At 43.1% G+C, this 25333-nt stretch overlaps 2 protein-coding genes across 3 annotated transcripts in view; one reads left to right on the top strand and one right to left on the bottom strand.

The window, feature by feature from the left end:
- Nucleotides 1-21435, bottom strand: part of CCND3 (cyclin D3) — a 106360-nt gene extending 84925 nt beyond the window's left edge. The window contains exons 1-2 of the mRNA XM_053245302.1: nt 21248-21435; nt 17173-17323 (exon numbers count right to left, since the gene is read on the bottom strand). Coding sequence (XP_053101277.1) covers nt 17173-17199 — 27 coding nt within the window. The 5' untranslated portion in view covers nt 17200-17323; nt 21248-21435. The remainder of the gene's footprint in view (nt 1-17172; nt 17324-21247) is intronic.
- Nucleotides 20875-25333, top strand: part of TAF8 (TATA-box binding protein associated factor 8) — a 32248-nt gene continuing 27789 nt past the window's right edge. The window contains exon 1 of one of the 2 annotated variants that reach the window (XM_053245298.1): nt 20875-20981. In XM_053245298.1, coding sequence (XP_053101273.1) covers nt 20922-20981 — 60 coding nt within the window. In that variant the 5' untranslated portion in view covers nt 20875-20921. Of the gene's footprint in view, nt 20982-22029; nt 22057-25333 lie in introns of those variants that run through there. The other variant, XM_053245299.1, reaches the window with a different exon arrangement.

Raw genomic sequence — 25333 nt, 5'->3', positions numbered from 1 at the left:
TAGGCTGAGAGAGAAGTGACTGGCCCAGAGTCACCCAGCTAGTATTATGATCAAGGAAGTGTGGTGATAGGGGAGGGGTTCTTTAACTTTCTCCCTTATCGTTTCCTTGATTGAAATCCCCCTCCTACCACAAGCTGCTATAAGCACTACTGAAGAAAAAAAATATAGGCACCTTCCTCAATATCCAGCAAGCTTGGCAAGCTGGCGAGTAGAGGGCTGCAATTGGAGATACTGGAGGAGTGTTGTTGTTTTTTAAAAGTTTTTTAAAAGTTGTTTTTTAAAAGTTTTAAAAGATCACATATTTTGCATGTCACTCCTATTTTGGCCCGGGGACCCCTATATTGCAAATTTAACTTGGCAATGTGTGCTCCTTCCTGTGCAGATCAGTAGAACAGGCACAGAGCCTTTCTTCTGGGCTAGGACAGATGGATGGAAGTGGAGAGGAAAATTATGGAAAGTACCACTTAAACCAGGGCTGTTTATCTTTCTTAATTCTACCAAGCCAGGCAGAAGGAAGATGCTCTACTCCTTGTCTGGTTCTATTATTTTATTTTATTTTATTTTATTTTATTTTAGCAATGTCCAACTCCTGTCTGTCTCAGAGGCTCAAGGCTGTCACAACATATACAAAAAAATATTTAAATCAAAACTACTTTTGACTTGATTAACCCTCACCACCAAGCAGTAGCCTGAAAATAAAGGTGCTAAATCTTTCATTCTGAATTGTGCTAGGGCTAGGCTAAGGAGCTATCAACTCCTCCATGGAAACACAGTTCTGTAAGTATTTAAATCACATTCTAATGCTCCAGCAGTGCATGGATGATGTTAAGAAATCAATCTTAGGGAATATAGAGAAGGAGTCCCTCTTCAAGGGTGCCAGGACTAATCCCACTAGTCCACTGTGATGATGAACAGCCTGTTCATTTGATCTGCACCATAGCAGAATCATTTAATATGCATCAGTCATACACTACCACTCTGCAAAAATGACACTCAGGATCCAACCTGCATACTGGAGGTAACTTTGTTCAGCTGAAGTCAGGGAGTGGCACTAGCCTCTCCCACTCCAATACTACTCGTGCTTAATTATCTACAACATATCTTGTGATGTCTCCTCTTCCTAGTTGGAGCATAAGGTGCAGATGGTCTCCAGGAGTCAAGAGATGGGTCTCCCCCACCCAAGGCAAAATAATATCTGCTTAGTAGAACAATTTATTATTTATTCCACTTATTTATTCCAGTATTTATTCCACTGATTTATTCCAGTAATTGTCTGTAATTGCAGCCAACCCATATTGTATCAAGGGTGGAGGAAACGCATGTCCCGCCCTGCCCTACCCAGAGTGCAGCTAGCACTCCCCCATCCTCCTGCGCCGATTATTGCTCACGCATGACTGTTTCTCAAGAACATGCATGGGGCTTGGATCCAGACTGGATGGTCCTCTTACCCAGCTTCTGGTCATGAGAACAAGCCTATTAACTGATGACCAAACCATCATGCAGTCAGCACTCTCACCCCAGAGTAGCTTGGTTATCTGTACCAACCTATCAGCTGCTAAGGAGAATTTTGCCAAACATCAGTTCCAAATGTGCCACAGACTATGCAATAGATATGGTCATCTGTTTGGGTTCACTCTGGTTCTTTCTCAGCTCAGTAAAGACTGACCACAGCTAAATGCCACTGTAAGCGGATTTTGAAACATGCAGCCATTCTTCAGTGCTTCCAGATCAGTGGTTGGTTAGCCTCTTTAACTGTCAGAAGCATCTTCCTAAAACACCTGTTTACTCAAGGGCTTTGGAGACACATACGCACATGCAAAACGAAGCAGGTAAAAACAGATGAAAAACTATTTTTGTATGAAACACACCATTGCATCCAACCATATTGAGCATCTATTTTCAAGTTCTTCATTTGCACCCTGGAGGAAGTAACTGACACTAATGGCCAGGCCAGTGAACACAGTTCTGCTTTTCATTGCATTATCAACAAGTCTATGGGTCTGCATGTGAGTAACGGATAGCCACTTTTGGCTCAGTGTTTTACTTCTCTGTATATAATTGGTATTAACAGTTGCTCCCTATAGGGAGAAAGTGCTCACTTCCAGAAATAGCACATTTACACGGTCACCTAGGCTTCTGTGATCACTAGCAGGCCGGAAGCAATACAGAAGTCCCATGTTATCAAACAGGCCACTTGTTTTACATTAGGTGAACAAAAATATGTAGAATCAAAGTCTTGTCAATGCTACTGTATATGCAAATATATATAATATTTATATCTCCTGCTATCTGGGGCAATTTTAACTTTTAAAGTGGTGGTTGTCATATTCTGCAGAGGGGAAACACAAATGTACCTATTCATTATTTATTATTCATCATCATTTATTTATTTAATTTATATACTGCCTGACTTCAAAGGCTCTAGGAGGTTCACAAAAATAAACACACACACACACACACACACACACGCAGAGTCAAGCTGTTAAAACAATTTAAAGCATTCAAAGACCTGTGTAAACAAATCCACTTTGCTTCGGGGACCACTTCAGAGCTTCCAAAGGGACCCCTGTTCTCCTTCAGCTGCGCTTCAAGGGGGCCTGCTTTGCTTTGAGCCAAACCCTTTGGCCTCTTGAAACTTTGCCTTCACCCTGTCTCATCTAAGTCCCTAAAGCTACTTACCAGGACTGGCAGGGAGCAGGAGAAAAGCCTCTATGCTTCCTCTTCACTCCCCACCACGAGGGAGAAAGTAGCCACTGTCTATAGCTTGACTTTTAAAACAACTTTGAAAAACAACAACATTCTATGGCATCATCATGTGGGTGCGCTTGAGATATGTACTCTTTTCTGAGGCTGCAGTCATTTTAAAAAGTCAAGCCATGGAAGCTGGCTGCTTGCTCCTTCACACAATGGAGAGCCAAGAGGAAGTATAGACAGGCCTTTCTCCTGGCCCCGGTCAGTCCTGGTAAGTATGCGGGGGTGGGGGGGCGTATGTCAAAGGAAAGCTTCAAGGGGTCAGAGAGTTTGGACCAGACTTCTGCACACTCACTTCCAACACCTCAGATAGCAAAGACATAAAGTGGGGCTTCTGTGATTAAGGTTTGCTCTTATGGGAGGAGATGGACCTTCAGACATTCAGGTCCCAAGCCACTTAGGGTTTTAAAGCTCAAAACTAGCACTTTGGATCTTTTAATTCTAAATAGGGTTTTAAAGGTCAAAACTAGCCCTGGACACCAAATGGTAGCTAATGGTTGACCAATACTAGTGTGTTATATAATGTGAAAAACAGGCTCTTGTCATGACCCTAGTGGTTGCATTTTGCACCAACTATCATTCCTAGACATTCTTCAAAGGCAGCCCCATATAATGTGCATGGCAATAATCTAATCTGGATGGCACCAAGGCATGTATAACTATGGCCAGACTGGCTTTTTTCAGGAAAGGGTGCAACTTGTGCTCCTGCTTTAGCTGTGCAAAAATGCTCCTAGCTATGGCCACCACCTAGTATTCCAGGGTTCAAGACAGGACAGGAGCAATCCCAAACTGGGGGGGGGGGAATCCAGTATTTTATGCAAGACAGTAAAAACAAGTTCCTTCTACAATGATTGCATATGCCCAATATGTTTCAAGTAAAACCCTCTTTACTGGGTGATTTCAAAATAATATCAGAAAACAAGTATGTGTTAAAACAGATCATTGTTTCAAAACATCACCCAAAAACAAAAGTGATTATTAATCGGTCTTAAACTACTTTAAGTTTTCAGTGAGAGCAGAGGAGAGTAAACATAAAGCCTGCTTCAGAACTGAGATCTATCATCCTCCTGATAGCTATCTTGATACTGCTGGGCATAAGGATCATAATCTGAGTAAATCAACAACTGTAAAATGAGTCATTCATTGGACTGACTTAATGGGAGTTTCCAAGGCATGCATTCAAGTATCTCTAAAAATATTTGATTTTATGAATACATAATATTAAATTATATTTAGACACAGTTTTCAGTGTTCAACATTCCATGACATTGCCTGTATCTAAGGGCCAACTACATGTGATATTGGAAATCCATGGTTAGAGAGATCTCCCAAAGATATTTTTCCTTTCTTTAAAGCAGTCGCAAGGGGTTGCTTCTTTGCCTGGGGAAATGTATCTGCCCATTTGGAATGAACTTTCTTTCTAGAGAAGTCAGAAGCAGAGAATAGAACCATTAAAAATTGGGGCTCTATTTCGGTTCAGGTTCATGAGTATTTTTTAATTCTCCAGTCCTGATTCAGACACTAAGTTTAACCCTTTTCTTCCTGCACAAATTTTCTGCCAAAAATTGCCCCCTTCCCAGAGTTACTTGCCCATGAAGTGACTATTTCCTACAAGTAGTAGTTGTGAGGGCAAAGAGCAGCTTTGGGAATGATTTTGGGGAGGAAAATGGCAAAGGATGAAATGATTAGCCCTCTATTCTCAAAAGAATATCCTGAGTGCTCATGAGTGCACTAGTTAGTTTGAACTGGTTACTGCTTTTTTGCGTGTAGTAGGGGTTCAGTTCCAATTTAGGTTGAAGTCAAACAAGAGATATTTAGTTTCTGGTTCAATTCTGTTTCACTGAGAAACTTCTTTGAATTGGTTTTGGTGTGTGGGTTCAAGTCAATTTGAGTTCCTGGTAAGAAGTATTATGGACTCCCCACCACCACCACCACTCTGTCCCCAAAACTCCAGATCAGAGGTTCCCAGGCAGAAGAAGGTAACTCAGAAATCCTGTGGGTTTCCCAAAAACAAATGATCTCTGGTCTGTTCTAGAACTTGCATCTTCCCATGAAGAAACTACAAGCGAGTAGTGTTCCCACACAACAGCAATGAAAAATTCAACCAATGGCACTTTTAGAATATTGGCAGTGGCTCTCTTTATATTCCGCCACTGAGGAGGACAAAATCATTTCTGAAAAAAAGAGTAACTAGAAAACAAATATTTTAAAAACCTTCCTGTATTGTTTTGTGATGATAGTTTGCCAGCCAAAAAGGTCATTTTTATCAGCCTCTTCAATCATTATTGAATGACACTGAATGATATTCATCACATATGACTGGCAATTGCATATTAGCATAACAAAATTGCAGGATGAAGCCCAAGTTTAGTGCTCTTTGTGTTTGAATATTAATGCCAGCCAGGATCTTGCAAGTTCAGAAGTCAGAAAAGATTGCTTCAGGTTTTATTTGTATTAAGTTTTGGAGCCTAATCAGATACACATACTAAGGCCAATGTTTGCATAAACATTTCTAATTCAGCCTTACCCACATTTGATTCTCCCTGAGCCAAGAGTTAACTACTACAACAACGAAGGAGAATGAGAATATTTATATACTGCTCTTCAACAAATATTTATATGCTGCTCTTCAACAAAATTCTCAAAGCGGTTTACATAGAAAAATAATACATACATAAGATAGTCCCTTGTCCCCAAAGAGCTCACAGTCTAAAAAGAAACATAAGGTAGACGCCAGCAACAGCCACTGGAGGAGTGTTGGAGAGGGCCAGTTGCTCTCCTCCTGCTAAATATAAGATAATCACCACTTTTAAAAGATGTCTCTTTGCTCAGTCAGCAGGCGTTGCTAACTGAAGCAACTGAAGCACAGACTTCTTCTTAAAGATGAGAGCACACCAGCCTGAACAGTTTGTTCATGGAAATGTTGCCAGAGAGAGGTTCCATTCTATACATTTCTGTGTGCCCTTGTCTATCACAGAAACATCTCTTTCCACATGAAAAATCTGGAATATCCTCAGGTCATCGTTATTATTGTAATACATGGCAATAATATGGAGTCTCTGAGCATCTGCACATACACTATAACTCAGTGTATGAGTATAGCACACTTTAAGTGGCAAAGTGGGGAAATGCTTGACTAACAAGCAGAAGGTTGCCAGTTTGAATCCCTGCTGTTATGTTTCCCAGATTATGGGAAACACCTGTATCAGGCAGCAGCGATATAGGAAGATGCTGAAAGGCATCATCTCATACTGCGCAGGAGGAGGCAATGGTAAACCCCTCCTGTATTCTACCAAAGAAAACCACAGGGCTCTGTGGTCACCAGGAGTTGAAATTGACTTGACGGCACACTTTACCTTTATGAGTTCTTCACTGAACATGGCTCTCCTTCCAGGACAAAAGGAGGGAAAATACTTGCAGAGATGAAGTAAGCAGCAACAGCACAGAAATAAGGCACACTCTCTCAAATACCTACTGCAGAAGTACCTATTGCTCTTTGCCTTTGTTCATAAGAATGGTAGAAAAGCCTTGCTGGATTCGACTATGGGCCCATCAAGTCTAGCATTCGCTTTCAAACAGTGGCCAACCATTTGCCTCTGAGAAATCCATAAGCATGGCTAAGGCAATAGCTCTGTCCAGTTTGTTTGTTTGTTTATTACATTTATAAATCATCCCATCCAGAGGCTCTGGGTGGTGTACAACTAGTTTAAAAAACATAAAAAAATTGTTTAAAACACACTACTTAAAACAATATAAAAACAATTTTAACACAATTCAAAACAAATAAAAATACTTAAAACAATTAAAAAACTTTGGAAGGCCAGGCCAAACAAGTAAGTCTTTAGGGCTCTCTTAAAGGCCAACAATGAGGCTAAACTGCGGATATCTGCTAGGAGTGCATTCCATAGGCCAGGAGCAGATACAGAGAAGGTCCGGTTCTGAGTTGCCACCAGACATACTGATGGTAACTGGAGACCGACCTCTCCAGATGACCTCAGTGTGCGATCAGGATCATGCAGAAGAAGACGCTCTCTAATGTAGCCATTCAGGGCTTTAAAAGTAATAACCAGCACTTTGTATTTTACCCGGAAACATATTGGCAGCCAGTGCAACTGTTTTAAAACAGGCATAACATGGTCTCCCTGGGTTGCCCCAGAGACCAATCTAGCTGCTGCATTTTGAACTAATTGAAGTTTCCGAACTGCGTACAAAGGCAGCCCCACGTAGAGCGCATTGCAGTACTCAAGCCTGGAGGTTACCAGGTGATGCACTACTGTTTTGAGATAGTTCTCTTCAAGGAATGAATGCAGCTGTCGAATCAGCCTAAGTTGATGGAAAGCGCTCCTGGCCATAGCCTCCACCTGAGATATCAGGGTGAGGCCTGGATCCAAGAGCACTCCCAAGATGCGTACTTGTTCCTTCTGGGGGAGTGTAACCTCATCCAGCACAGGAAGAGCTAACCTATCCCTCAGTTCCTGATCCCCCACAATGAGCACCTCTGTCTTGCTTGGATTCAGCTTCAATTCAGCTTATCTCTCATCCAGCCCATTACTGCCCATAGACAGGCATTTAAGGAGTGAATGCCATTTCATGATGATGATGATGATGATGATGATGATGATGATGATGATGATGATGATGAAAATGAGAAATAGATTTAGGTGTCATCAGCATACTGATAACGCCCTGCACCAAATCTCCTGATGACCTCACCCAATGGTTTCATGTAGATGTTAAAAAGCATTGGTGACAGAATGGAGCTCTGAGGGACTCCATATAATAGCTCCCATTTCAAAGAGCAACTGTCACCAAGCTCCACCATCTGGAATCTACCCGAGAGAGATAGGAATGGGACCAATGCAAAGCAGTGCCTCCTGTTCCCAACTCCCCCAGGCAATCTAGAAGGATACCATGGTTGATGGTATTGAACGCCGCCGACAGATCCAAAAGAACCAGCAGAGTCAAACTCCTTCTGTCTATTCCCTGGTACAGATCATCCATCAGGCCGACCAAGGCAGACTCAACCCCATAGACTGCTCTAAAGCCAGTTTGAAATGGGTCTAGATAATCGGGTTTCCTCCAAAACTGCCTGGAGCTGGTTAGGCACCACTCTCTCAATTACCTTGCCCATCCATGGGAGGTTGGAGACTAACCTATAAACTATCCATTACTGAGGGATCTAGGGAAGGCTTCTTAAGAAGTGGTTTAATCGTTGCCTTCTTCAAACAAGGAGGCATCCTACCCTCCTCCTTGTTGTTGCTTCTACAGAATGGCAGTATAATTATTTTATGGAATTTCATTTGATTAGTGTTTTCTATGTTTCTAGGTTTCTATGTTCATAACAGATCAGGATCTATAGAATATTATATGTGGTGGGTGGGTTGCTTTTCTCATTTCTGTTGGTTCTTTTACCCACTACTTGTTGCTTTGTTTATTTTATTTCATGTCCTTTTAAACAATTGTGTCTAGACTGTGTGCTTCTCCATTGCAGTATGTATACCTTTTTAAAAGGGGGGAATGATGACCAAGCGATTCCCCTCAGTCCCTTCTGTATCGATGTGCATTTGTGTCAGAGGCTTAGCCACATTGTGCGAACGGGTTCAAAGAGTCCAGGCCTCCAATGGTAGGGGCTGCTGAAGCCCCCCGGGGGGGGCGTGGCTCAGGCTCCAGAACAGCCCCGAACAACCCCCCCGCCCAGGCGACTACATCCCAGTGGGGGATGTCACACGCAAAAGGGGCGTGGCCTCAAGGTCCGAAGAGCCCAAGCGAGCCATTCCTTGTTATTTCAGGCAGCAAGGATGGGCAAGTGCTCACTCCTAGGTGGGGAGGGGATTTCTCTCAGGGCTCCAAAACGCCCCGTGTATGTGACGTCATGTGCACGGGGCATCGTCAGAGGGGCCTCTGGATGAGGCTGGACCCAGGCCGCTGCTCGGCTGGCTCCACACCTGATTTGTGTCCTCATCATTTATGGGAGCATTCATGGCGTCTGCATGGAGATAGAGCTGTTGCAGCACTGTTATTAGTGCTAATAAACATATTTGTGCTTTTCTCTCTTGTTTGGAAAGGCCCTTAGCCAGCTTTCAGGTACAGACTGGGGTAGCCTATTTAAAGAGTTAATAAGATTTCAAGGCTTGGGGAACGTTCAGCAGGGTTTTGAAATCTGATTTTATTTCTGCAATAGAGATTAATCAACTTCCTATCTGAGAGCAGAAGTAGGAGCTGCTGCAGGAGGGCAATGGGTAAGGTTCTTTGCAGGCTGTAGTTGTCACAGGCAACCCAAAGCAGCTTCCATAAAAATCACTGCCATTAAGCTAAATGGGCCTGCCCTAGACTCAGAACCCCGAACAAGCCATACTCCTTACTGTTCTGCATGGCAAAAACAACGTGTTATCTGGATTTGCTTCCTCTGTCCAATCAGGGCAGAATAATCTATCCCTTAGTCACTGCAGTGTTGTCATTTGTTAAAAGAACATGACTTACTTCAGCCTTCCTGCCTTAGCCTAGAAGATTTGCTTAAATATCTTCAAGTGAATGTCAACACGATGTGGCATTCTGGTCTCCAGGATAAATATGAGACACATTTAAAAGCTCTTGTCCTGATCTTCTTCTACTTCTGTAATTTGTGTGGGAGTGTTTTTTTTAATGTGGAAATGGACATTCTCACTTCATACTGCAGAAGTCATGTGGCTATAACGATAACATTGTTCTAAAACATTGCAGAAGCATTGCAAAACCCATGGGAGTTACTTCATGCATCTTGTGGCCCTAAGGTCCTAAGCAGGGCTCAGGATTCAAACATCTAAATGATGATACCCCTGCCCGAATTAGGGATAACCTTGAGAGTTATACTGCTTCTAGTAGCTGTAGTTTGAGTCACGTGAACTTGGAATAATCCAGTGGAACTGACTGGCAGAAAAGTCAGGACAGAAAGGAGAAACTATTTCTTCACACAGCATGGAATTAATGTATGGATTGTGAATTGTGACGGTGGCCACTAGCCTAGATGACTTTGAAAAGGGATTAGACCCATTCATGGAGGTCAAGTCAATCAATGGCTACAAGTCTTGATGACTATATGACACCTCCAGGTACCTCTATAAATATCACTTTCTGTAGGAGCAACAACAAAAATATCACTTTCCTACAACATCTTGTATAGCAATGGCATTCTCCAAGTAAAAAAGTACTTTTAAATTGAGGCCTGCTTGCCTCTTTCTGAAGAAGATAAAAGATACAGACCTACAATTTTAAAGTCCTTTTTTACTTGGAGAATGCCATTGCTGTAGTGGAGGAAGAAGCTATACAAGGGTTGCTCCAAAAGCCACTGAGGAAGATCAGGAGGATCGAATTGCGTTTGGCTGGCATAAAGGAACAACTTTGACTACACACTCTTCAGAGGAATTCCAACAATAAGAGCACAGACTTTTGGCAAGCTCCAATACGCACAATTGCAGTGCACGTTTTTACTTACATGTTGTAGGAATGGCAGTATAATTATTTTATGGAATTTCATTTGATTAGTGTTTTTATTATTGTGACTTCACATGTTTGCAATTTACATAGTGAAAATAAAATTGTGGTTTCTATGTTCATAACAGATCAGGATCTATAGAATATTATATGTGGTGGGTGGGTTGCTTTTCTCATGAAATAAAATAAGCCAGGAGAAGGAGAACCAAATGGTAAGGCAATGCTGTGGGGGAGGGGTGATCTTGCTGATATTTGCAAGTTTTGTTTGTTTTAATTTAGGACTAGATATATACTGCTGGTGGAGTTAATACAGTACAGAACGCTTGATTTCTAAAAGACTGGATTTTTTTTTATTTTTAATAAAATTAACCTGACCAATAAACATGTTTCAAGGTAGTATGAGGGGTGGTGGTGTAATGTTCCAGGACCCCTAGCATCATGGGTAGCAGCCAACTGGTGCCCAGCTCCCACAAATTCAGTCCATACAATATTTACAGTGGCAACAGAAGCAGTGTGTCCAAGAGGGCAATAGGGACTTCCTTGTAACCTAGGCACTAACTTTCAGAAACAGGTTTGTATTCTCCACAACCACGGAATAGCATCTGTTCCAGCATCTGTTCATTCCATGAGCAATAAAACAATTGCTAGGAAAGGCTCTGAAATTAAAGCTCCCACCTCCATGGTTTAACGCTAGTCTTCCCTCCGCCCCCCAATACGCACAACTGTTTCCATCTATTGCATCTTTCTTCATGTAGCTGAGCTCTTAAGCCAACTGTACATCCAAGCTGTAGGTTAGAAACTGTCGGTACTGAGGCTGGAATATGCACAATAAGTCGTTACATTCCTTGGCTTTGCCTGATTGGTCTGGCGATAGCACTGATGGAGCTAGGACACTACCTTCATGTCCCAGGCTGCCTCACCAATAAAACCAACAGGGAAGATTTACATTGAACTCCATGTAACATGTAATTTGTAGCTTGGCCTTTTGTCTTGCTTCCGACAGGTGCTACCACCACCCTTGGCGTAGTCCCACTGTGCCAGCCCTCCACCTGCAGCACAATCTGATCTACAGAAGTTCCCGCCTTCTTACTTTCCACCTCAGAAAGAATATGGGCAGTCAGTTTCCACCCCATGCCTTCCGTGCCAGCTGTGGTTTTTCTTGGGTGTTCACAGGCATACAGTTCACCAGAAGTAAGCCCATTGTCTCAAGCAGAACAGGTGTTTGGTCCTCTCCCCCAGTATGCATTTTCTTATGATGACATCAAAGCTATTCAACTGCCAGTGCCAGATGAGAGGACCCTGTTCATTCAAAGAGGAAAAGAAACTGAACTTGTGAGCTGTGACAGTTGTTCACAGGTGAAGCATGCACTGTAGTCTCTTGCATCCCCTAAAAGTTGCATGCTTGGGGTTTTAGAACCAGGCACCATATTATTCAGAGCAAAAGTAAGGAGTCGAGACAAAATAAACCCCACTGAAAAATTGATTTTGGAATAGGAACACCCCCACCCATCCCCGACACTGACCACTTCTTAGAACAGCAAGGAAGCCCCTTATTGCTTGACAACCAGACCAATCACCTCATGTAACTTGGGAATTAGTCTGAACATGTCTGTTGTTCCTTACCTAACATGTATTTCATATACTGAGCCATTTACTGAGTCAGACCATTGGTCTATCTAGCTCAGTATTGTCTTCACAGACTGGCAGCGGCTTCTCCAAGGTTGCAGGCAGGAATCTCTCTCAGCCCTATCTTGGAGAAGCCAGGGAGGGCACTTGAAACCTTCTGCTCTTCCCAGAGCAGCTCCATCCCCTGAAGGGAATATCTTATAGTGCTCACACTTCTAGTCTCCCTTTCATATGCAACCAGGGTAGACCCTGCTTAGCTAAGAGGACAAATTATGCTTGCTACCACAAGATCAGCTCTCCTCTCCTCTCCAGTCCTTTCCTAGGACTGTGGATGCAAATTGAGGCCCCTTTATCTGAAGCCTGTTCTCACAACTGTCTAAGCTGTTGACTTATGGCTGCAGCAGCCCATGTCAAGGTGGTTGTGAGAATTTGCTGCTACACACACAGAACTGAATCGTGATTGGCTTTTAATGTGCCACTTTAAACATTACTTTCTGGGTGTTTACAGTAGGGTTTACCTCCCTTTCTGAGGTGGAAAGGGAGGAGAGCTGGTCTTGTGGTCGCACGCATGACTTGTTCAAGTCTTCCTTCCCTCTCTCCTCACCACTGAGTTCCATTAGTTCTGCCCACCTGGTTGTCCCTCTGAGTGTGTGAGCATTCCACTCCATTGAGTTACATTGGGGCAGTTTGGGGGTTTGTTTGTTATTGACCCCTTAGGTTCTTTTTTCTCCAGATTTTTGTGAAACCAATTTATCTGCAGATTACCCCAAATCTGCTGGTATTTCCTTCTTGCCCTCAGGTGCTCCAGTTACACATCCATAAGGCAGGCGCGGCTCGTGAACTTTCCTCCGGGGGGGCAGCAGGCGGCTTCTTTAAGGTAAATTGAGCCGGTGCTCTGTGGTGCCCAGCAGCAGCCCCCCCCCCCGGTGGTGGGGAATCACATCCGCCACTCACCTGGCTCCCACGGAGGTGAGCCCCCGCCAGCGGCCAGGTGAGTGGCGGAGGCAATTCCCCGCCGTGGGGGCTGCTGGGCGGCACGGAGCACTGGCTCCGTTTACCTTAAAGAAGCCGTTCACGAGCCGCGCCTGCTATAAGGTTCACAATATTTCCAACTCTTTTGGAAATACTTATAAGGTCATTCACACAATCAAAAACTGTGCTCTACCTGGGTTCTCTACCTGGGTTTGGAGGTGTGTATACTCCCAATTTTTGGTTGTGTGGAAGCAAGGTAAGAGGCAAAGCTACCCAGGGTTTCCTCCTACCTTGCTTCCACAGAATCATTTCTACTCAGGTTTTCCTCTTACCTTGCATCCACATAACTGAAAATTGGGAACAAACACAGCTCCCAAACCCGGGCTGACCACAGCGTTTGATTGTGTGAATGACCTCAAGATGTTAGAAGCTACGCTCTCCAGTTTAGCTATATTATTTTGAATTGTTAAAGCTTTTCCAGATGACAAGTTTATGTTCAGTTGTGGCTCATTGGTTTCTCAGGAGTCAGGATCCAGTTGTTTTCTCTCAAGGAAGTGTTCTGTTGGGATATCACAGTTTCCTTGCACTCAACCTGCCATATATTGCAGGGCCATTGTAATCTAGAATGCTGTCTGGAATGTGGTTGTGTAAATGTCACAAACACTCATTGGTTGGTGCTTATGATACCACTGTCATGGAGAAGAAACTGAGTTTCACACATCCATTACACAATTTCTCTGATTGATTAGCTATGTGTCTGGCTCCATTGAGAAGCGTTGCATCTGAGGCGATATAAAGCTTCTGTCTGTGATATTAGATTGGTGAAAATCATTCATACATGCAAATTATCTCTGTTGTTTCAGTCATCCAAGTGAGCAAAATGCAGCCCCTACTTTTACAGTGTAGAGACTAATACATATGATGATCCTTATGCATGTAACAAAAACTGAGGTTGGAAAAGGAAAAATGGCACATACGCCTGGAGTCTGCTACCTAAAACAACTTCTTCATGCTACTTCAGGGAAAATGCCGACCTTGTTTGTGCTCTCATTCAGAATTTAAATCCTCAAGGATGAGGAGTTAAGCAATCTTAATTTTTGCATACTGCAGTTAACTGTCTATATGTTAACTCTTGAAGTTGATCCAGAATGTTTGCCACATTCAGAGTTTGCTTTCAGTCAGTCTCCCAAGTGTCTCCAACCACTTCATGCTTTCTAGTCTAAATGGTCTGAATTCTTTTTTATATAATAATCAACACCTTGCTGGAACACCTCTCTGCACAAGCTGCTGGTTCCACAGCACCTAGCAAAAGAACAATAAAGGACAGACGATTGAGCTGGAATAGCTGGGCAAATTTAGCAGAGCCGAGAAAAGAGAATCTGTGAGTTTGCAGGGACCAGTTAACAGGGTTTAAGGAGACAAATATAGACCTGGAGAGGAAGAGAAGACAACATAAAGGAGGAGGGGAGATGATATCCTTCCCTGTCCCCAGAGTAGTGAGGCTGAACAGACAGCAGGCAATGGAGCCTATCATTGTCTCCCAGCTGGTGCAGCTCCCCAGGGATGGACCACGGGCTGCTGCCTTGACAGCCGGGTTTCATGAAGTTTTATCAGCAGCTATTTTTCACTCATCTGTGCTGTTCCAAAAAGGGCGGGATATTGGCTGCACAGAGTCCATGGTATGTTCTGAACAGATGCGGCTGCCAACCCCTATCTTTGCCTGTTTGGTGTCTGTCCATCCTTCTTTTGCTTTCTGCAAATGGCAGTCCTTACCACCAAAAACAAGACCAGATATCTGTTGGTAGCATTTATTCACTACTCTCCCCACCCCACCCCACCCCGCCCTGCATATCATTCCTGTATGCAACATTAAAGACTTCCCCCCTCTTGAGCTCATTGTGAGAAATTTACCTCATTCTGCATACTGGGAAGGTGACAAAGGCAAAGCTCCTGGGTTTACATAGACCATCTGCAGTAGAGCCATGCATGGATCCAAAATAAGATCCAAAAATGGGGAGGAGAGCTGGTTTTGCAGTAGCAAGCATGAATGGTCCCCTTTGCTAAGCAGAGTCTGCCTTGATTTGCATTTGGATGGGTGAGTACCAGGGAGCACTGATATTCCCCTTAGAGGATGGAACCGTAGCTCAGTGGTTGTAGTACAACTTGCACACAGAAGGTCCAAGTTTCAATCCCTGGCACCTCCAGATAAGGTTGGGAAAGACTCCAGCCTGAAACTTTGGAGAAGCCACTGCCAGTCTGTGCAGACAATACTGAGCTGGATGGATCAATGATCTGACTCAGTATAAGGCAGCTTCCTATATTTCTAACCACTAGGCCTTCCTACTTCTAAGCTCAAACAAATCCTGAAGTGTTGCCCTTTGGACTGGGATGCCTTAGGCAGCCTCTTGTGGACCAGCCCACAACAGGAAGGTGGAGAAGTTTGCTAATTGGGACTTTCTTATCCTCTGTTGTGTCCATTGCATGCCTTTGCTCTAAGGAGCCATAGTTGAGCACTAAAATACATGCTTTGTGCAATGAAGGTTCCATATTCACTCCCACCATCTCCAGTTAAAGGATCACAGGCAACCAGACTGGGAAAGATCTCCATCTGAGAGTCTGGAGAGATGCTGCCAAGCACTGCAGATGGGCCATTGTATTGGCTCAGCATAAGACAGCACTTTACAGCTTCCTGCTCCCATACACAGTGAATCTGAAAACAGCCAGTCACTTGAATTCTAGACTGTACCAAAGCGTGGGGATTTCTATCACAAGTCTGCCTTCAAAATCACACACTTGAAATGATGCATATGATCATTTGCTTGTGTCTTCTTATTTAATTGGAGCCAGCAGCATGTGTGTGCATGTGCACGCATGCGCGCGCGCACACACACACACACACACACACACACACACACACAGAGTTCTCTGGCCCAACAGCACCAGGTGGCAATCCCACAACATCCTCTTTGGTGTTGGCTCTGGCCTGACTCAGTTTATAGCAGCTATATCCATTATTTATCTGCATTAGCAAGATCTAAGTCTCTGGAAGTATGTGTGTGTATTTCCTTCAAGGTATTCACTGCAAATGAAAATGTTTTTGGAATGGCCTATGTGGAACAACAGCAAAGGAACAATGCCTTGGGTTTGGGAGCTTTCTTGAATGGAGGAAACTGTAGATGTTCCAAATTGGTGACTGGAGTCAGTGAAAGGCTGGATGAAGACAAGCAAGCTGAAATTAAATCTGGACAAGACAGAGGTACTCTTTGTCAGAAGATCTGTTTACTTGACAATGGCATGTCTGCCTATTTTAGACAGGGTAGTATTCCCCTTGAAGGATCAGGTTTGAAGCTTGGGAGTACTCCTGACCCAGCATTATTCTTGGATACCCAGGGGGCTGCTGTGGTTTAAGAGCTTTCATCCAGCTTTAGTTGCTGTGCCAGCTACATCTGTTTCTTTCTTGGGTAGACCTGGACATGGCTACCCATGCTATCTCATGACATGACTGGGTTACTGCTGTACATGGGGTTGCCCTTGATAACCCTTTGGAAACTTCAGTTGGTACAAAATTGTTCCGCCCAGATCTTGATGGATGCTGTACCCTATGAACAAATTACACTGATGCTGCATTGGATCTTTGAAGAACTGGCTTATCTCATATGACTCTGCCCATCCCATAAAGAGGTCTTTTGTATGTATCACCATCATCAGAGGTTCAGCTGGCAGTGACACATGAGAGGGCCTTGTTTGTGGTGGCCCCCACTTTGTGGAACTCCCTACTGTATAAGGTCAGGCTGGTGCCTTCTCTGCCACTTTTTTGGAGCAAATTAAAGACCTGGCTCTTTCAACAGGCATCCTATATGCTTCTTATATACATCCTAAAATTATATTAAAGTTGCTTATATGACTCTTGCTTTTACTCTCCTGGTTTTGTTGTTATATTATTATTATTATTTTATCTGATTGTTGTTAGCCACCTTGGGTTCTTTGTGAAGAAAGGCAGAATATAAATGGTTCTAAATAAACAAACATATTTCATGGCAACATGATAGCAGAGCAGAATTTGAGATCTCCTGGGTTATGGACAAGTGGCTTGAGTATCACTCTTCCTCAGATCTCAATAGTGGGAACTATGTTTTTGGGGGGGGGTGAGTTTTGCCATGAAGCTCTTCATCAAAGGGGCTTCTCTAAACAGCACATTCATCCAGCTCATCCAGGTCCAATTAGCAGCCATTCCATACCACCCATGAGCACGCACATAAACATGATACATTGTGGGAATGAACTCTCCAGTCTTAACACTCCCAAGCAAGGAAGGCCAGCTCTGCTCTGCTCTACTGAAGCAGTGACCTTTACCTGTACTCTCAAGAGTTGCTCCCACATTAGGCAGGGATCCACATGTGGGCTTTGCTTACTAGCCAGCCACTATTTATAGTCTCCGTCAATCCGCTCTTGTCCTTCAGATCCTTTTCAGGCACACAGGCTTACGAGTTTTCTTTCATTTGCACTGGAATATAGATATAGTAAGAAACAGTGTGAGCCCTACTGCTCAGAAAGGATTCCAGCTATTTCTTACCTTCTCAAAAATAGCAGTGGAAATGAGACCTCTGGTGAAGAGATCTGTGTAGAGGTGGGTTGCCAGAGAGCGGGAGGCACGTGCCACTGGCAAGCTGGCCAGTGCATTTGTAGATTCCTGACACTAAGCTTTTCAGTGCTGCTAAGGCATTCCTTTCCTGCAATCAGCTAGAAGTGGAATTAAAATGGTGGTTCTACCTGACATTTAATCGGGTGGAACCAGTAGCATGAAAATCTGGCAATGCTGGTCTCTTGGAGCAAGATCTAGGATAACTTTCACTCAGAATGAAGTCCTGTTTGCAAAGGTCCCACTTCTTCCTGCAACTGTCCCTTTACTTAGTAGTTTCCTCCTCGCCCTCATATTTTTAAAGTGGCTTAATAGTGCTTTCTAATCAGTTTCTATTCCCTGTGGGGAGAGACATAGGTTTTAATTACTGATTTCCTCTTTGCAACCAGTGTTATTGGTCCTTCATTTCTAAATGTGTTTTATATGTGCACTTTCCCAGTTGTGATAATAAAATAATAAAACAAAATAATGATAAATTGTTCTGGTTGAAAAGGAAAACAGTAACTGAAGCAATAATCTGAACTAATTAAGGGCGGCTGCCCAGAGAACTTGCGTTATGGGCGGTATTAAAATGTGTTAAATAAATAAATAAATAAATAATAAACTCTGCAATGCCTCAGCCACAGGTGAGTGAATAGGAAGCAACTAATTAACCACTTTAAAAGAAAGGAGCAAGGAGGAAACTACTAATTAAAAGGACAGTAGCCCTGAAAAGTCTCAATAAAGTTTTGCCAGTCCACACTGGACAGGCTGGTGCTGCTGTTTCGTTTCAAGAAAAACAAACTTTGCCACATATCAGGCCTGAAATAAGTCTGGAGGACAATACAGAAAGCACTGGAATGCAACAGGCTGGCAACGTCAATGTGATTCTCTGCAACTGCAGAGTGCATGATGCATGGCAATTCCAGCCAAAACAGCTAGTGTAGAAGCAGCTAAGGATTCTGCTCTCCGGATGTGTTAGTAGAACCTGCATGTTGTGCCAGTTGGGAAGAAGGATCCCCCACCCCACCCCACCGCTCCAGTTCAGAACACACACCCTGCAAGGGCACCACCCTCCCTGTGGTTTCCTGAAGACTTTGTAGTAGCTTTGCTGAAGATTATTGTGAGAAACCCAAATGTGGTAAAGTGCAAAGATAAGTGGCCCCTTTTGGGGAAGAGCAAGATGTCAACGCAGGTCGCTAGCAGTAAAGCTGTAATTTGCTGTGGCCTTGCAACACCTTGCTCTCTGCAGAGCTTTCAGAAACACATGCAACAGGGCACTGCAGTGTAGCTACCTCTCTGGGTTATTGCCTCAGCCATGATGATGCAGAGGATATTGCCCTTTCCGCTTTCAGCACTCCAGCTATCTGTATGAGTGCCTTTGTATTTAGTGAAGGACACCCAATTTATTTTTTTTACTTCGCGTATGCACAGCTTGTCCTATGGCTAGTTTAAGCAGAACAAGGAAATTGCAGATCTACTTGTAAGAATCCACTTTGGGATTGCCATGCCCTGGTGTTTTACACACAGTACAGCGGGCACAGTTTTAACTCAGTATGTTACAGAGTGTATAAGGAAGATGTTAGCTTGTCTTTGTAAGGAACTTGTCAATCGTAAATACTACAGTACTTCTGGAAAGGTGGTGTCACCTATGCACTTAACCATGCTTACGTCCATGGCTTTAATATCAGTGGTGCTTCTCATCATACATATAGTACACATTTGTAGTGTCTGTTTCTGCTACCTGTATCTGAAATGCTGATTTTTCATGCAAGTCACATGCAACTGAAAAGTAACCATCTGGTCTCCAGTGATTCCCCTGGTTAGTTTTAAGTATCAGATTTAACATGCAAAAATCCCCCCATCTAATATTTAAATTTTAAAAAATATTTTTATTATACAACCTTTGCTTTTTTAATATCTTGAAAGCAAATTGATATGCAATCTGGAATAAAAACAAAACAAGTGGGAATCAGAAAGGGTAGGGGAAGAGGGGGAGGTATGGAGTGGGATCCACATAACTAAAGGGAGTGTGGAAGTGGGGGGCCATTGTATACAGGTTGAGCAATATCTCTGACACTTCTATCCAGTGTTCAAATGCAGATACAATTTGTCCTCCCTGAGCTTGTAGTAAGAGTCTTTTGTTTTATTAACAAAACATGTCTTATCAAGGCCACATCTCCTGTCCTTAACGCCTTCATTTTTGGTATATAGCACAGTATCACAAGCAAATGTTTTTAATGATAACAAGGTTTTCAGTATCAGATTTAAGGTCTTGCACATCTCAGACCATAGTGGCTGTATTACTGAGTGCTACCAGGTCAGATGGATTCAAATACCTACATCTTTACCACAGTTGTGGTTGCTGATTGCTTGCCCTTCTGGTATGGATGCACGTACTTTTGTTATAGTAAAAACAACCACCTCAAACTTTGCTTTTGAGAGCTGACTGCTCAAAAGTAGAGTTTGGTTGCCCACCCCACTCCCACCCCTGCAATAACATCCTTAATCAAATGTAGGTTGTTTAATGGTCAATGATATTTTTCTATTTAGATTTGATATGGAGATTTCCAGTTCTCACCATAGTCTTCAAAAACACACCCTCCCATTTTATCTATCATTTTTTCTTTTCATTAGAAAGAAAGAAAGAAAGAAAGAAAGAAAGAAAGAAAGAAAGAACCAAATGAGAACCCCTTCTTCCCAAGCAGATGATCTCACTCATTATAACTGCCAAATCCCAAAGTTCTTGGCAAAATAACAAAGAGAAAGCTAAAAGGGCAGCAAAATTTCCAGAGTCATTCCTCAGACATGATACAAATTACAAAATATCTGTAATAATTCTTGACAACTGAGGGTTGGGGCTTTCTGCAGAAGTTGGGTCTACATGCCTGTTCTGTTAGCCATGAGGCTGTGACTCAGTACAGGGTCTGTGATCTTCTAATTAACCAGGACTACGGCTATTCATTTTTTACTTCCAAAACATCTCAGCTACTTAGATATAGATTCCAGTCTTGCCTGATAAAGCAGATTAAATACCTTAAGACTAGGTCCCTAGGTGAGTGGAATCCAGTGTCAATTTGTGGCCAGAGGACTAAAGCCTTTGTCAAGAAAGATCATGGAAGTGCTGAGTCAAGGATCCAGGCAAACAGACCAAGAAAGCATTTGGTCTGAGGAAACTGTATATCAGTCAAACACACATGGTGATAATTCAGCATGTTCACCAAGTTACTGATCATTCACTAGATTAATATCTAAGTAATAATGTTCTTAAGTAATAACTGTACTTGGAAAAGATGTTGAGTTGCAAGTAGCAGAATAAGGTTTCCTCCTAGAGAATTCAAAGCTAACAATGTATTTAAGTCAAATAGGAATGGAGGAATACTTTACTGGCAAAAGTCTGCCCCCTAGTGGCAATGAAAACAGAGTTGGAAGGGGCCTTGTAGGCCATCATGTCCAAATCCTGCTCAATACAGGAAACCAACAGATGGCTGGTCCAGCCTCTGCTTCAAGACCTACAGAGATGGAGAGCCTAACCTCCACCCTGGTAATTGGTTCAATTGTTTTTACTGTGTGAAATTTACATAGTAGTTGCTCTTACTATGAATGTTCAACTGGAAACTATCCTCCTGTAACTTAAACACATTATATCTAGTCCTGTATATCTAGTCCTGCCCTCTGAACAGGAGTGACTCTCAAGCAACTAGTTTGAGGGAGCAAAGGGGTGGCAAAGAATGTTATCAGGGGAGCAAGGATTTTGCTATTCATTAAATACTTACAAGGTAAGGGAATTAATGTTATTAGTTTATTTACCTTATTAAATGAGGCTTACTAGACATTTTCAAATGTACGGGTCTACCTCGTTACTCATGGGGGTTCAGTTCCTCGCCTACTACTGGGAGTAAAGAAACAGCGAGTAATGTTGGTCCCCACCAGCGTGGTGAGGCGGGGTGCAGGATCGTGCCCCCATCACATGAGGCAGGCACAGGCGCCATCTTGCCACCCCTCCATGTGACAGGGGTCAACCAATGAGGGAGGGAGGCAGGCCGCTTGGATCCCGGCAACCTCCATTCCGGGAAGTTGCTCTGCAGCTTGGCAGGAGGAAGGATCCCTGCCGGAAGCTCCCTGCTGCCACGTGGCTCGGCGAGCAAGGGAGAGCGTGCTGAGAGGAGGAGAAATGGCGGCAAGAGGAGGAGGAGTGGCGGGGCTTATAGCCCCTTGGTGAAATAGTTCCCCCCCTTGGGATGCAGCCTGCCCATGAATGCCAACCCCCCCCGCTCTTCTTGCACTTTGGCTGCAGCTTGGCCAAACAGGGTTCCGTTCCTCACCTACTACTATGAGTAAAGAAACTGCAAGTAATGAGGCATTGTGCCTATGGAAAACAGGGGGTTAGGTTCCTGGATTTGTTTAAAAAAGGTAAAAAAGCGATGAAAAACAACAAAAACCTTAAAAGGAATTACTGTGCCGTGCTCTGCTGGGTCCCCTTATGCCCAGCAATGCCCCCACAAACCATGAAACACCCCCCAAAACTGTGAACAACTGCTGAAAAAATTTTTTTTCTTTGCAGAAGATCCACAAAATGGATCCATTTCTTTAAATGGTGGCCGGAAATGACCTCTGAGGTAATTCCCAGCCACCCCACCGGCCCACAGATACATGAGACTTAACCCTTTGTGTGCTGTTTCCCCGTGCAAATGCAGAAGTTGGATATCATTCACCCAACCTTGGATATGCGAATCTGTTGATGATGGATCCGTGGATGATGAGGTTTGCCTGTCTTCAGGAAATGGGCCAGATTCTTCTTAGAAAATACTGTCTTTTTGGATTAGGTCGATCTTTCCAGTCTACTTTCTAGGCTAGTTTTCTCTTCCTGTGCAAGACCATGTAGCAAAAAAGACTTGGGGTAGGGAGAGAGATCAGTGCCAGATCACTGAAATCCACTGGGGAGATGACCTGCACACCAGGTCTCACCCAGCCTAGTTCCTGGCTAGGAAGGAAGCTAAGCAGTTGGACTGGCTCCTGAGAGGCTGGAGGAGTCTCCTGCCTACTTGGCTTCTGCTGTTTGTTCTGGAGTAGAGGAGTGAGTGAATATGGCTCCTTTACACCCCTTTTAAAATAATTAATTTGAACTATAGGACCACAATATACTATGACTGTATTGTCTGACATTTCCCAGTCTGGTGGAGGGGGAGCGGAAAATATTTTTTGGGAGGGAGTACCTGCTACCCCTTGGAGTCATCCCTGCCTCTGGGACAGCAGAGAATTTGCCCTCTTCTATGTGACAGCCCTTCAGGTATTCAAAGAGTGCCATCATCCCCCCCCCCCGTCTTCTCTTCTTCCTATTAAACAGAGTCTGTTCCTTCTACTTTTCCTTATAGGGCTTTTTCCTCGACCCCGGCCCTCTTTATTGCCCTCCTTTTAATCCATTCCAATTTGTCTAGAGCTTTCTAAAGTGTGGCACCCAGAACTGAATAAAATGCTTCAGTGTGGAATAAAATGGAACAGTTGTGAACTAGTGTAGAATAAAGTGGAACTACAGTATTATTTATGATGAATTGGAAATTATGGTTTTATTAATGCAGCCTAAAATGACATTTACCTTTCCCCCAGCTTCATTGTGCTGACACATGTTCAGCTTGTGATCAATGAGACCCTCAAATCCTTTTCACATGCCAAACAAGGAATCTACCATCCTATCCTATACCTATGCATTTGAGGATGGGTTTTGTTTGTTTGTGTGTGCCTAAGTCAGAACTTTGCATTTGTCTCTGTTGAATTTCTGAAGTCAGAACTTTGAATTTGTCTCAGTTCAATTTTGTTAGATATAGATGTTTCCCATTTTATCAAGGTCATTTTGAATTTTATTCCTGTGTTCTGAGGTATTAGCTCTCCCTTTGAGTTTTGTGTGATCTGCAAATATTCCCTCCACTCCTTTGAGGAAGGCACTGACAAGAATGTTGACAATTATCAGGCCCTGTGATACCCCCTCAACACTTCTCTTTAGTTTGAAGAGGAACTGTTGATGAGCACTCTTTGATTATGATTTTCCAACTGGCTGTGAATCTACCTGATGGTATTATCATCTAGCTTACATTTGATCAGTTTACTAACTGCACTTTGTCAAATGCTATCAGGTCACTAGAATTAATTGGGATCAGAGCATAATTTTTATTTTATTTTATTTTTATTTTTACATTTATATCCCGCTCTTCCTCCAAGCAGCCCAGAGTGGTGTACTACATATTTAAGTTTCGCCTCACAACAAGCCTGTGAAGTAGGTTAGGCTGAGAGAGAAGTGACTGGCCCAAAGTCACCCAGCTAGTATCATGAATGAATGGGGATTTGAACTCGGGTCTCCCTGGTCCTAGTCCAGCACTCTAACCACTACACCATGCTGGCTCTGTATAAATAAGCAATATACAGGATTTATTATAAACACATCCATGCTAGCTTCAACAAATCCCTGCATTGTTTCAAAATGCTTGCATATCACTGCTTTATAATCTGTCCTAATAACTTCCCAGACTGACCAGCCTGTAGCTTCCCGGATCCTCTTTTTTCTCCTTCTTGAAGACTGGGACAACATTAGTCCATCTTCTCCAGCACCTCTCCAGCAGTGGTGGATTAATGGAGAGGCAGAGTAGGCATTTGCCTATGGCAGCAAAATTTGAGGAGCGGCAAATTTTGCCCTTCCTCAAATTTTGCTGCCCCTCTCTGTGGGCAGTGGCGGCTGCAGCAAAGGTCGAGTGGGTTAGGAGAAAATTCCCCCTTTTACCTTATATAAAAAAGGCAAACCTTTTTTGTTTAAGGTAAAAGGGCGGCAAAAGCCTTTTTGTCTATGGGCAGCAAAAAGCTTAATGTACCCCTGCTCTCCAGGATTTCTCAAAGACAATAGATAGTGGTTCGGAGAGTACATCATCAGATTTTTTTTTTTAGTACTCTAGAATGCAATTTATTTGGTCCTGATATGAACTCATTTAAAGCAGATAGGTGTTTCCTGACCAACTAAGCAACCTTGAGCTGTAATCCTAACCCCTCACCATCCACACTACTTTTATGAGCTTGTATCTCATTCCCCTTTTGGGAGAAGATGAAGGCAAAACAGGGGTCAAGCAGTTCTGCCTTCTCTTTGTCACCCATTGATTTAATTATGCTTACTGAGCTGTGGGCCTGCCATTTCCCTCTTTTCCCCATTACTTTGAACACATCTGAAAAGTCCCTTTTCGTTACAGCTTGCATTCCTTGCCAGCCTCAGTTCATTCTGAACTTTAGCTTTCCCAAAAGCTGCTGTTCCTATAAGTCTGTACTACTTGTCTACATTTGTCCTTGGTTACTTGTCCTCCCTTTCTTCTGATTCTTACATGTGTCCCTTTTTAATGTTCCACTCATCATTAAGCTTTTTGTGCAGCCTTTTTGTGCAGCAGGTTTTTTAAAAGATTTGTCCCATTTTTATTTATCTTTGGAATTGTTTGTGATGGCACCATTAGTAATTCCTTCTTCAGGAACTCTCACTCACCTTGAGCTCCTGTCCCTGTTAGCTTATCTAGCTATGGAAGCCTACCTTGTACTACTCTGAACTCATTAAAATCTGTAATTAAAGTCCTTCCCTGTGAAGAACAGGAACTAATTAAGAGGCACTTCATCAGCAGTGCCCAACCACTCTCAATGGGAAAGAATTTGAGGTAGAAACTGCAAGGAGGAAACTTCTAATTAAAGTTGTAGGGGACCTTTGCTGAACAGAACTTACTTCTGAAGAAACATTATAGAAAGTTGTTGGCTATGAAGAGGAGCATTGCCAGATAATATAGTGGAATATGAAGTGCCGTGTAAAACCACCATTTTAATTACACTTGCAGATGAATCCAGAAAAGCACTGCCTCAGCAGCACTAAAAGGGCCC

This window comes from Hemicordylus capensis, chromosome 4 (genome assembly GCF_027244095.1).
Source record: "Hemicordylus capensis ecotype Gifberg chromosome 4, rHemCap1.1.pri, whole genome shotgun sequence".
NCBI classification, from domain to species: domain Eukaryota; kingdom Metazoa; phylum Chordata; class Lepidosauria; order Squamata; family Cordylidae; genus Hemicordylus; species Hemicordylus capensis.
The sequence above is the reverse complement of the archived record's forward strand: the minus strand, read 5'-3'. Positions and strand labels throughout refer to the sequence as shown.